Source organism: Bos javanicus, chromosome 24 (assembly GCF_032452875.1).
Source record: "Bos javanicus breed banteng chromosome 24, ARS-OSU_banteng_1.0, whole genome shotgun sequence".
Classification (NCBI taxonomy): Eukaryota; Metazoa; Chordata; class Mammalia; order Artiodactyla; family Bovidae; genus Bos; species Bos javanicus.
This window is the reverse complement of record NC_083891.1, coordinates 47502484-47515078: the sequence shown is the minus strand read 5'-3', so window position 1 is coordinate 47515078 and position 12595 is coordinate 47502484. Positions and strand designations below refer to the sequence as shown.

General features: G+C 38.7%; 1 protein-coding gene across 3 annotated transcripts in view; it reads left to right on the top strand.

The window, feature by feature from the left end:
- Nucleotides 1-12595, top strand: part of SMAD2 (SMAD family member 2) — a 90545-nt gene that overhangs the window by 23022 nt on the left and 54928 nt on the right. For all 3 annotated transcript variants that reach the window (XM_061400112.1, XM_061400111.1, XM_061400110.1), the window contains exon 2: nucleotides 8807-9095. In XM_061400112.1, coding sequence (XP_061256096.1) covers nucleotides 8860-9095 — 236 coding nt within the window. In that variant the 5' untranslated portion in view covers nucleotides 8807-8859. The remainder of the gene's footprint in view (nucleotides 1-8806; nucleotides 9096-12595) is intronic.

The following is a 12595-nucleotide window of genomic DNA, read 5'->3' as shown; positions in this document are numbered from 1 at the left end:
TTATTTATTGAATAGTAAATGTGTTCCCCTTGTACAGCAGCCTTGCCACCACTGCCCCAATTAAGTCTGTGACTGGATGTCATTTGGGGTCTCAGTTTTTGTTCTTAGACAACGGCCCCTCCCCCGACCCCACCTGTCCCTGTCCCCAGCATACGGCTAGAAGCGCTCGTGGAGGCTCACCTCCGGGTGTGGGCAGACACACGCAGGCTTCCTTACACTGTTGGGCAGCTGTCACTGCCTCGCTTCTGAAACTTCCAGTATGAGTTGGCATATTGAAGGTTTGGTAAGTTTTTGGTTAAGAAATCCTTTTAACTTTGCTTATTTGGAACTTATTAGTGTATTTGTTTAGGTGCTTTTTAATTTTTTTGAGTTGTAATTTACATGTGACAAATGCCCAAACCTTAAATTTTTAGTTCTATGAGTTTTCGTAATTGTGTACTCACATGTAATTACTTCTCAAAATACGATAGAAAACAATTTTATCACCCCAGAAAGGTATTTGTGCCTCTGGCTAAGCATTCCGCTGTGTGCGCCTACCTTTTCCTGAGACAGTTATTTTGACTTTTGTCACTACATTAGTTTCCCCACTTGTTAGAAGTCATAAGTGGAATCAGTGTATATCTTGTATATTTTGTTCTTAAATAATAACTTTATTATTTTTTTCCCAGCATGATCATTTTGAGATTCATCTGTGTTGTGAAGTGTATAAGTAGTTCGCTCATTTTTGTTCCTGAGCAGTATTCCATTGTGCAAATATACGGCAATTTAATTTTTTTTTTTTCCAGTTTTCTTGGTATTTGGGCTATTTCCAGTTTTGGGCCATTGTGAATATGGCTGCTGTGAACAGTCTTGTACAAGTCTCTTTTTTGTGAACCTAAGTTTTCATTTTTCTTGAACATATGTCTAGGAGTGGAATTATTTTGATATAGGGTAGATGTATATTGAACTTCGTAGGAGCTTGCCAGTCTTCCAAAGGCACAGAACCATTTTACACTTGTGTCAGTAGGGTGTGAGCATTCCGCCTGTTACACATGTCAGGCCGAGTAATGGTCCCCAAAGACACCCATGTTCTAATCCCCAGAACCAGTGAATATTACTTAATATGGCAAAAGGGACTTGCCAGGTGTGGTTCAGGATCTTGAGATGTGGAGGTTTGGGGGAAATATCTGGATGATCCCTAAATGTAATCTCAAGTGTCCTAATAGGAGGGTAGAAGGACGTTTGATTACAGAAAGTGGAGGCAGTATGACAGTGGAGGCAGAGATGGGAGTGATGTGCTTCGAAGATGGAGAAACGGGGCAAAGCCGAGGGATACAGGAGGCCAACAGAAGCTGAAGGGAAGGAAGCAAAGTCTCCTCTTAGACTCTTCGGAAGGAACCAATCCTGACAATACTTTGACTTTCTTTAATTTATTGAAACTCATTTCGGTAACTCTGTATTGTTTTAAGGCACTAAGTTTGTGATAATTTGTTGTAGCAGCAATAGCAAACTAGTAGATTCTGTGTCTTCACCAGCATTTGGTGGTGTCAGAGTATTTTTAAACCATTTTAGATGTGAAATGCATTGTGGTTTTAACTTGTATTTTTCTGAAGAATGTTGATATTAAACATCTCCTAATGTGCTTATTGCACTCCTGTATCCTCTTCATGAAATATCTGTAATTTGTCTTTTGCCTATTTTTTAAAGAAACAGAGTTCATGTTTTTCTTTGACTTTCAGTTCTTTATATATTCTGAATAGTAGTCCTTTGCCAAATATATTTATAACATTTTTTCTCTAATCTGTGACTTACTCGTTTTTTTAAAGGTGTCTTTAGGTAAGCAAACATTTTAAGTTTTGATGAGGTTTGTGTTACTTACAGTTCTTTTATGGTTAGTGCACTTTATATCTTAAGGACATAAAAGTATTTTTTGTTTCCCTCTGGAGATAAGATTTTCCTTTCACATTGAAAATGGTATAAGATAGTGATTGAGGCTTACTGTTTTCCATGTTGTTGAAAGAATGTTGAAAATAGATTGACTTGGTGCCTTGGTAATGTTTGTAGCAAGGGCTTCCCTGATAGCTCAGTTGGTAAAGAATCCGCCTGCAATTCAGGAGACCCTGGTTCGATTCCTGGGTCAGAAAGAACTGCTAGAGAAGGGATTGGCTACCCACTCCAGTATTGGGGTTCCCTTGTGGCTCAGCTGGTGAAGAATCTACCTGCAATGCTGAAGACCTGGGTTCAGTCCCTGGGTTGGGAAGATCTCCTGAAGAAGGGAAAGGTTACCCACTGCAGTATTCTGGCCCGGAGAATTCCATTCTATACAGTATAGTCCATGGGGTTGCAAAGAGTCAGACACAGCTGAGTGGCTTTCACTTCACTTGTTAGCAGATGAGTTGACTGAATACGTGTGTGTCTATTTCTGAACTCTTGTATTTCACTCTGTTTATTTTTCTTATGTCTACTCTATGATCTTGACTACTAAGTCTTGAAATAAGGTGGTATAAGTCCTCCAAAATCGTTCATTTTTCAAGATTGGTCTTACTGTTCTAGATCTCCTGTTTCCATGGGAATTTTAGCATCAACATATCAGTTTCTTTAAAAAAAAATCCTGCTGAAATTTCAACAGGGCTTGCATTTATATGTCAAACTGGGAAGGATAGACATTTAAATAATATTGAGTCTTCCTGTTTATAAACATGGTCTCTATTCATTTCAGTCTTCTTTCATTTACCTTAGCAGTATTTTGCATTTCTTAGTATAAAGGTCCTGAGTATCTTAATTTAGATGGACCTGTAGGTTTTTTTGTTGTTGCAGTTGTGTATTGTATTTCTTTAAATTTCCTTTTCCATTTGTTCTTCGCTTGTATGTAGAGATACAGTTAGTTTTATATGTTGACCTTCTATCATAAAACCTTACTGGCTCACTTACTAATTTTACCTGTGTTTTTATAGATTTTTATGCAGTTTCCAATAGAGACAGTCATATCACCAGAGAACATATGTCTTTCTTTCCAGTCTTGATGTGTTTTACTTCTTTCTTGCCTTATTGCAGTGGCTGGAGCATCCAGTGCGTTATTGAATAGAAATGGTGGCAGTGGGCATCCTTGTCTTAGTCATAAGGGAAAGGGACTTAATGTTTCATCATTAGATATGTTGCCAGCTGTAGTTTTTCATAGTTATCCTTTTCCAGAATGAAGAACTTCTTGCTCATCTATGTTTCTAATTCTCTTAAGAGTTTTTGATCATGGATAGATATTAAATTGCTTCTGTGGTGGCTCAGTGGTAAAGAACCGGCTTGCCAATGAGGGAGATTCAGGTTCGATCCCTGAATCAGGAAGATTGCTGAGAAGGAAATGGCAACCCACTCCAGTATTCTGTCCTGGGAAATCCCATGGATAGAGGAGCTTGGTGGCCCATATAGTCCATGGGTTCACAGAAGGGTCACACACGGCGTAGTGACTAAACAGCAATAGATGTTAAATTAGCATTGTCATATGCTTTTCTTTTCCTGCATCAGTTAAGAGAATCATAAGGATTTTTCTTGTATACTGTAAATGAGGTGCTTGGTTTTTTTTTTTTTTTTTTTTTAAACTGGTAAACCAGTTTTGCTCCTTGGAAAAATTGGCACTGTTTCCACTTTTTCCCCATTTATTCGCCATGAAGTGATGGGACCAGTTCCCATGATCTTAGTTTTCTGAATGTTGAGTTTTAAGCCAGCTTTTTCACTTTCTTCTTTCACCTTTATCAAGAGGCTCTTTAGTTCCTCTTCACTCTATGCCATCAGAGTGGTATCATCCACATATCTGAGTTTGTTGGTATTTCTCCCAGCAGTCTTGATTCCAGCTTGTGATTCATCCAGCCCAGCGTTTCTCATGATGTACTCTGCATAGAACTTAAATAAGCAGGGTGACAATATACAGCCTTGTCAAACTCCTTTTTGAATTTTGAACCAGTCTGTTGTTCCTTGTCCAGTTCTAACCGTTGCTTCTTGACATGTATTTAGGTTTCTCAGGAGACAGCTAAGGTGGTCTGGTATTTCCATCTCTTTAAGAATTTTCCAGTTTGTTGTGATCCACACAATCAAAGGCTTTAGTGTCAATGAAGCAGAAGTAGATGTTTTCTTGAAATTTCCTTGATTTCTCTATGATCCAGTGTATGTTGGCAATTTGATCTCTGGCTTCTCTGCGTTTTCTAAATCCAGCTTGTACATCTGGAAGTTCTCGGTTCACATACTGTTGAAGCCTAGCTTTGAAGGGTTTTGAGCATAACCTTGCTAGCATGTGAAATGAGCACAGTTGTATGGTAGTTTGAACATTATTTGGCATTGCTCTTTGGGATTGGAGTGAAAACTGACCTTTTCCAGTCCTGTGGCCACTGCTGAGTTTTCCAAATTTGCTGACATACGAGTGCAATACTCTAACAGCATCATCTTTTAAGATTTTAAATAGCTCAGCTGGAATTCCATCACTTCCACTAGCTTTGTTTGTAGTAATGCTTCCTAAGGCCCAATGATTTCACCCTCCAGGATGTCTGGCTCTAGGTTAGTGACCACAGCATCATTCGGGTATGAGCTGCATCAAATTCCTTACGGTTGTACAGTGGAGGTGACAAATAGGTATAAGGGATTAGATCTGGTAGACAGAGTGACTGAAGAACTACAGTGTTATGGAGGTTCGTAACATTGTACAGGAAGTGGTGACCAAAACCATTTCAAAGGAAAAGAACTGCAAGAAGGCAAAGTGGTTGTCTGAAGTTGTTGTTTGGTCGCTCAGTCTTGTCTGACTGTTCTACAACCCCATGGACTGCAGCACACCTGGCTTCCCTGTTCTTCACCATCTCCCAGAGCTTACTGAGACTCACGTCCATTGAGTCGGTGATGCCATCCAACCATCTCATCCTCTGTCGTCACCTTCTCTTCCTGCCTTCAGTCTTTCCCAGCATCAGGGTCTTTTCTAATGAGTTGACTCTTCGCATCAGCTGGCCCAAAGTATTGAAGCTTCATCTTCAACATCAGTCCTTCAGTGAATATTCAGGGTTGATTTTCTTCAGGATTGACTGGTTTGATCTCCTTGCTGTCCAAGTAACTCTCGGGAGTCTTCTCCAAAACCACACTTCAAAAGCATCAGTTCTTTGGTGTTCAGCGGCCTTAATGGTCCTACTCTCACATCCATACATGACTACTGGAAAAACCATAACTTTGACTATCCGGACCTTTGTCGGCAAAGTGATGTCTCTGCTTTTTAATACGTTGTTTAGGTTTGTCATAGCTTTTCTTCCAAGGAGCAAGTGTCTTAATTTCATGGCTGCAGTCACCATCTGCAGTGATTTTGGAGCCCAAGAAAATGAAGTCTGTCACTGTTTCCATTGTTTTCCCATTTATTTGCCATGAAGTGATGTCTGAGGAGGCTTTCTAAATAGCTTGGGAAAGAAGAGAAGCAAAAGGCAAGGGAGAAAGGGAAAGATACACTAATTGAATGCAGAGTTCCAGAGAATAGTAAGGAGAGATAAAAAAGTCTTCTTAAGTGAACAATGGGAAGAAATACAGGAAAGCAATAGAATGGGAAGCACTGGAAATCTCTTAAAATTGGAGATATCAAGGGAACATTTCATGCAAGGATGGGCATGATAAAGGATAGAAATTGTAAGGACCTAGCAGAAGCAGACGAGGTGGCAAAGATACACAGAAAAACTATATTTAAAAAGTCTTAATGACCTGGATAACCATGATGGTGTGGTCACTCATCTAGAGCCAGGCATGCTGAGTGTGAAGTCAAGTAGGTCTTAGGAAGCGTTTTCAGACAGCTTTTCTTTGTACTCATTCCTCAGCATCAGGGCACGTTGTCTGCTGCTGGTGGGGGGGCTCTTTCCTGCCTTCCTCTAGGAGTAGACCGTAGGGACGGTACACGTGAGCCGCTTGTCGCGTGGCAGGTGCACAAGTAGGTTTGGCTCCCCCCACCCTCCCAGATGGGGTTCTGCTCCTCCCTCTGAGGCAGGGGATCTTCCCCTGGGCCTGGGAAGTGGGAGGCTTTCCTTCATCTCCTCTCCTGGCTGAAGCCTTTGTTTCCTGTGAGATGGCCGCTTATAGGGGAGGAGCTCTCCATTATCTTTTATCTTTAATATTCAGTAGGTTGAAATACTCAGCAGATTGACTGTTAGCTGTTTCCTTTGCATCTGTGGGTTGATGTCTGATATCATTTTTGCAGTGTTCTTGGCCATTATCTCTTCTTATGCTTTTTCTGTCCCATTCATCTCCTGGGACCCCAGTTATACTCCACTTAACTCCACTTAAACCCAAGTTCACATTTGATGTTGGATGTTCTGGGATTTTTTTCCACACTTTTTTTTTTCTCTTCGTGTTTAAATCTGAGCACTTTAATTTGGCCTGTCTTCAAATTCACTGCTTATTTTTGTCTGTTTCTAAATCCATCTAAAGAGATCTTTAATTTCTGATATTGTATTTTTCATTTCTCACATTTCCCCGTGATCTTTTTTTATAGCTCAGTGTCTGTGATGAAAATCTCTATTTCGTTATTCATGCTGTCTCTTCCATCAGTTTTCATCATAGTTAAAAGTATGTCTGATAATCTCCAAATCTAGACCCTCTGATCTGATTATATTAATACTGTCCTCTTTTGACTGTGGTTTGCTACTCTCTCTGTCTTGTAATTTTTGAGTGAATGCTGAATGTTTGTGTAAAATCAATGCAATGGCCCATCATTTCTTGTGAGGCTAAGTGATAAGATGTGTGTGTAGTTGACCTAGTTCTCGGCTTGTTTGCAACTTTAGCTTGATAAGCTCAAGTGTTTTAAGAGTAGGGTTAAGACTTCACATTCTATAAGATTTGTTGTCTTATTGTAATTTTAGTTCTCTCCCTATGCTTTGTATCTGAGCCATCAGCTTTCTGAACTGTGGGTGATTTCTCTGCTTTTCTCTGGGTTCTTGTGATTCTGGAGTGCTGCCCCAGGCTCTTATATCTTCCAGTGCTTTCTCTCAGCAATCCTTTCCTACCCTAGCCTTGGTAGTTCAATTTACAGAGTATCTCCGTAGAAGTTCTTGTCTCAGCTCTCCTGTCCCACCTCAGCCTAGCTCAATGTCTGGAGTCTCTTGGATTAATTTCTCTTACCTCTCCTCTGCAAGGCCTTTGAGGAGGACCTTTAGCTTCTTGGGTTAGCTCAGCTCTCCAGCCTTGTCCTCTGCCCTTTGGCACATTTTGGCCAATACTTGGTGCAGGTCTGTGGGATTGAGTGGTTGAGTAGTGCAGACTTGTTCTGTGGAATCCTTGGAATTCTAGTATATCTTGTCAGCTTACATGTTGCCGTTAAAATGTATTAAAATTTAGGTTGATTTCTGCTTATTCTCACTGTGGTGGGATTATTCCTCCATAGCCGCTCCACCAGGAAAGAGACCATCTGTGGGTTCCTTTTTCTATCAAGACACACTTTTTGGAATTTAGTTCCACTCAGGTTACTTTGCATCTTAAACTTCCTGATGGGTTCAGAAAAACCATGATTTTATATCTTTTTCTGTCTTGTTTGGATTGTTAGGGTGAAAGTGATGATCTATTGTGATCTTTTACATCCTGATTAGAAGTGGAACTCCTTTATGGAATACTTTCTGGTATATAATCTAGCAAATACCTGATAGAGTTTGTTATTTCACTTTGCTGTAGTTGGATTTTCTACTGAATTTCTCAGAGCTAGATTTTGAAATATTTTCCATTCTTCTCAAATCTGAACTCTCCAGTTCTGTCCTCAAGTGGCAAATTATCTTATGTCTTACTTTGAGATTAAAGCCATTGACATTAAATTGTAATTGAGGGGCTTGTGGAGAGTGTGGGAAGAATTTGCAGTAGCTGCTTAGAAAACTGGGCAAATGGAAAACTAACATAGTTAGCTGTAGGGAAGAGAGTTGTACAGAAAGGAGCTCATGATGATACAGTAGTTTACTGCTCATGTCATCAGGTACAAAGCTACAGTTGGGAGATGGTTATTTTTAAAGTTGGAGGAAAGCAAGTGGCTGTGGTGTAAATCCTGATTTTCCTGTAGAAAAGTCGATAAGTATATCTCAACTTGATATTTCAAGGGCTGTCATTACTGAGGTATAAATAGCAAGAATAAATTTAAAAGATTTTAGGGAATTTGTACCTTGGTGTAGGAAGAGGAGCTGTATTTGACTTTATTCCCTATACATATTGTTACTTAGATAAAAATGAACATTTTTTTAAAAGAAGCTTAATTAAAAGTCTCAGGGAATGGTAAAAGTGAACCAAGTCTTTTCTTCACAGACTCTTTTTACTTTTATTTCTTCCTTCTTGTTTACTTCACACTTGATGCCTTTTCCATTGTTTTAACTTTAGATTTTCCTTTATGATACTTCGCTATGAAAGTTTAAAACTTTGGGGTTGTTGGGCTTGTAAATTAAAAAGTATCTTTTGTTAACAAGTTTTGAGAATAGATTGAAATGCCAAAAGGTGAGGAAAACTTTCTTTTGGTGAAATGTTTTATTGATACCATTCAAAATTAAACATAAAGTCACATGGGTGATGAGAAACTTGTCCAGTGTTGATAAAGATGCAAGGTTTCACTTGCAAAAGTATTACATTTATCCACTTACAACATTGTCTTGTTTTTAGAAGAATTTGTTTTTTTCACAGTTCATTTAAATTAGTAAAGATATTTTCAAGGGTGAAAAAGATAACTTTTGAACGTCTGTTGTGAAAGTAATAATTTGAATTTCTGTTTCATAATTGCCTTTTGGTACTGTGCTGAAACTAGTGGTTGATCGTAAAGTTAGCCTCTAAACTATTCTTTCGGTGTCTCTTCTAGGTTAGATTAAGGAGGATATTTTCTTAGAGTGGACCACCGCTTTTGGTAAGAACATGTCGTCCATCTTGCCATTCACTCCACCAGTTGTGAAGAGACTGTTGGGATGGAAGAAGTCAGCTGGTGGATCTGGAGGAGCTGGTGGAGGAGAGCAGAATGGACAGGAAGAAAAGTGGTGTGAGAAAGCAGTTAAAAGTTTGGTGAAGAAGCTGAAGAAAACAGGACGATTAGATGAGCTTGAGAAAGCCATCACCACTCAGAATTGTAATACTAAATGTGTTACCATACCAAGGTAAGTGTTGTTAAATAAGAAATTTGAGGGCCTTACTGTTGAAAGTTGCTTAAAGGAATCTAAGGGAACGTTACTGAAATTTTTTTAGTTTCAAGTCAGTAGTGATTATTAAAATAAGATAGCTGTTCTTAACCTATCACATTAATTTTGTTTGACTCATTAAGACTTATATATCATTTTCTTGAACAGTGAGATGGTTTAATCAAGCAAAATAAAATACTTAGATTGTATTTTTATCTTCACTATCTTCGTTTACCTTCATTGCCTAAATGCTTCATTGTATACTTTTGTAATTTCTGTGATCGAATTTGAATAAAGAGTCAAATATTTTCTATCACTAGCGCAGTAGTGACTGGCCGTTTTCTCCTCCTTTGGTCAAAACTTCAGTAAGGAGTTAACAGAGACAGCTCACATTGTGATGAATTTTGTATAGTTTTTATTTGAGTTACAACATTACTTCTAACAAAGAACCGTATGTAAGACAGCTTCCTGTGTGTCGTAGTTGGTCAGAACCTGTCTTGAAGACCTGCCTCTTGTACTAGATGGATGTGTTACCTAAGAGGTTGAAGTTTTATTAGTGTACGTTTAATCGTTTTCAGAGTAGTACCACTCTCAGAAACAGTGTTTTAAAATAAAGTAGCAAGTGGTTCTAATTTGTCCTGCCATAGTTGTGCACATTACAGAGTGTGAGGGAGTGTCAGTTTATCGCATTTTCTAAAATGACTGTTTGCAGTGTCACACACACAGGCTAGCACATGGCACATGAAGCCATTCTACTTGACATGTTCCTAATGAGTTTTGGGAAATACACTGTGGATGCTTGTTGATAATAGACCTAGTAACACCAGCCTATCTACTTGCAAATACTAACAGAATGTTTCCTGCCTTGTTTGGTAGATTAATTATCCGTTTCTTTTACCTTGCTTGTTTCATGTATTTCTTAAGTAAGTGTCACTTTTCCTGGTTTACTCTTTCATTTTAGAAATATTTATAGATGCCTGGCATTTCAATTCAGTAAACAGTTGTTAATATCAACATATAGTCTTTGCTGTTGAGTTGCTTACTTCCTAGTAAGGGAGGTAAACTTGAAAAAACAAGAAAGATAGTTTTATAACATACAGTAGGCTTTCTGAAAGATGTATGCTCAGGGAGTTGTGTCCAAAGTGGGAAGCCTTCCCTATTCTGCAGCTTGTGAAAATTTTCCTCCTGAAGAAAGATTGGTGGCCGAGTTGGATGGATGTTAAGGAGGAATGTAGTTAGGAGAAGCTTGATTCACCCAGAGTGGAGGTGGGGAGGGTGGTGAGGGCTGCTCACCGGAGTCCTGGGAGTGTAGGGGAGGAGACGGGAGACGGCCTGCCTCAGAGGCTGCATGGTAGTGAGGAAGCGCTGCATCCCATGCTGGCCGTTCACACTGAGCCCTGGGGATTGGGTGAGGGGGGAGACATCAGAGAGTCTTAGGAAAGACGTGAGGAAAAGGGCTGTGAGACTGTCAAGAGTGGAGGTGGGAGACTGGTTAGTATGTTTCCTCCTCATCCAAGGGAGCGGTGCGGTCCGGTCCAGGAAGACATGGGGCCGTGGTTCTGCACGGCTTCATTTAAGGCTCTGCTGCCAGTGCAGTGAAGTGTTGACGGAGCGGAGCTGCAAGGAGAGTCGTGCAGTCCTGCCTCTTAAGGAGATTCAGTAGGTAGCAGCCTCTTGATTGAAATGTATAGACTTTGTATTTAAACCGTGGACGTCCCCTTAGTCAGATTTCTTTTCCTTCTTGTCCATTTTTCATTTTACACACTAGTTTCAGAGATTTTTTTTCTTTTACATTCTTTTTCTTTAAAGATTTTTCCCCCAACACTTTTACCCGGTTAATGAAAGTGAAGTGTTGATTGTCCAGTATCTTGTTTTTCACTCTTTAATAAAAGTTCATTGAAGCTTAGAAACTTGCTTGTCTAATTTGGTGGGTTTTTTTTTTTTAATACTGCAAGAAAAGTAGATTTAATATTGGCTGTTATCGAAAAATTTAAGTTTCTTGTACTGTTTGGAACCATATATTTTTTGAAGTTTGCTTTCTTATTAATAGTTGAAAATTGTATCAGGTTATTAGTCATTTCTTAACTCCTGAATATCCTTAAACATTTGGTCAACTCGTCATGGTGTCAACTGTAAAACAGGGAGAGTGGGTGCAGAAAGGGCCCATTGTGGAGGAATCCAAACCGCAGCTTAAGCAAAATTATTTAAGATGTAATGCAGAATGGATTTACTGTAAGTCTGTTAGCTTAAAATTGCAAGTGAGTTGTTAATAAAATACCTTTAGGTATTGATGTCTTGATGTTTTCATCATGTATTGATGAACATGAAGCATAAATTACTTAATTTTTAAAATGGCAGATATTCTTAAATGGTTAGTGTCTCGTTGACTCTCAACCGTTTCTTTCCCTCTGCTTCCATCTGCTGATGTTAGAGTGGGACTAAATTGTGGGTAGAAAGAAACCCAGACCTGACTTTATGTCCCTCCCATCCCCCTCATATAATTAGCTCTGTCTTCATCACTTTGTCTCTGAAGAAAGCGATAGCTGTAGCTGCACATATGTGTCACTGCTTCCTTCCTACTGTTGTATGTGGTGACACAAAGTGATTCATGGGTAAAACTTAACCTACTAAGCTACAGTGAGCTGAATAGTATGAATAAAGTTTCATGAAGCTTTTCCATCGCGAGACAACTCAGTCAGAAATCAGAATGGGAATTGATGTTTAGGTAACGAATCAGTCAAAAGAAGAAAAATTGGCCTTCAGTGCATATTATCTACAGAAAAACAAAATCCAGACAGCAGTGGAGATGGAGAGCTTGTAAAGTTAAAAACAGGAGGCTATGAGGTCTGAATGCTAATTTGATAATGGTCGTTGTACGTAAATAAGCAGGAATACAGAATTTTTTTTTATGAACATCAATTATAAGGACTTTCCTAAGGTGATACTTTGTGTTTGACCATTTATGACATTTTGATGGTTCATCCTAAAGAAAGTCAGGAATATGGTCAAAGATATCTGGTGTTCACTTCAGCATTGTTTTTAATAGCAAAGAATTAGATAAATCCAATCATAACCCATAATTCCCTTAACTATAAAGGAAACTTACATAACTCATTTTATATCAGAATTGAATGGTAAAGTAAAATTGAATAGCAAAGTAAAGTTTATACCAATTTTACTCGTAAAAATAGATCCAAAAATTAAAAAAGCTCAAATTATAAAAACAAAACCACCAAATCATGAGTGGGTAAGGTTTACTGCAGAAATGCTAGTATGATTGACCTATTGGAGGTCCATTAATATGAGACACTGCGTATTCGTATTTATGAAAGCTCTGATCTTAATGGATCTAGAAAGCTTTTTTATAAAATCCAGTGCTCATGTTAACAAATTAGGAATAGGAATTTTCATAAGTTGATAAAGTATAAAAATGTTAATGCTTAATCTTGAAACTTTAGAAGAAATAATGCCAAATTGTT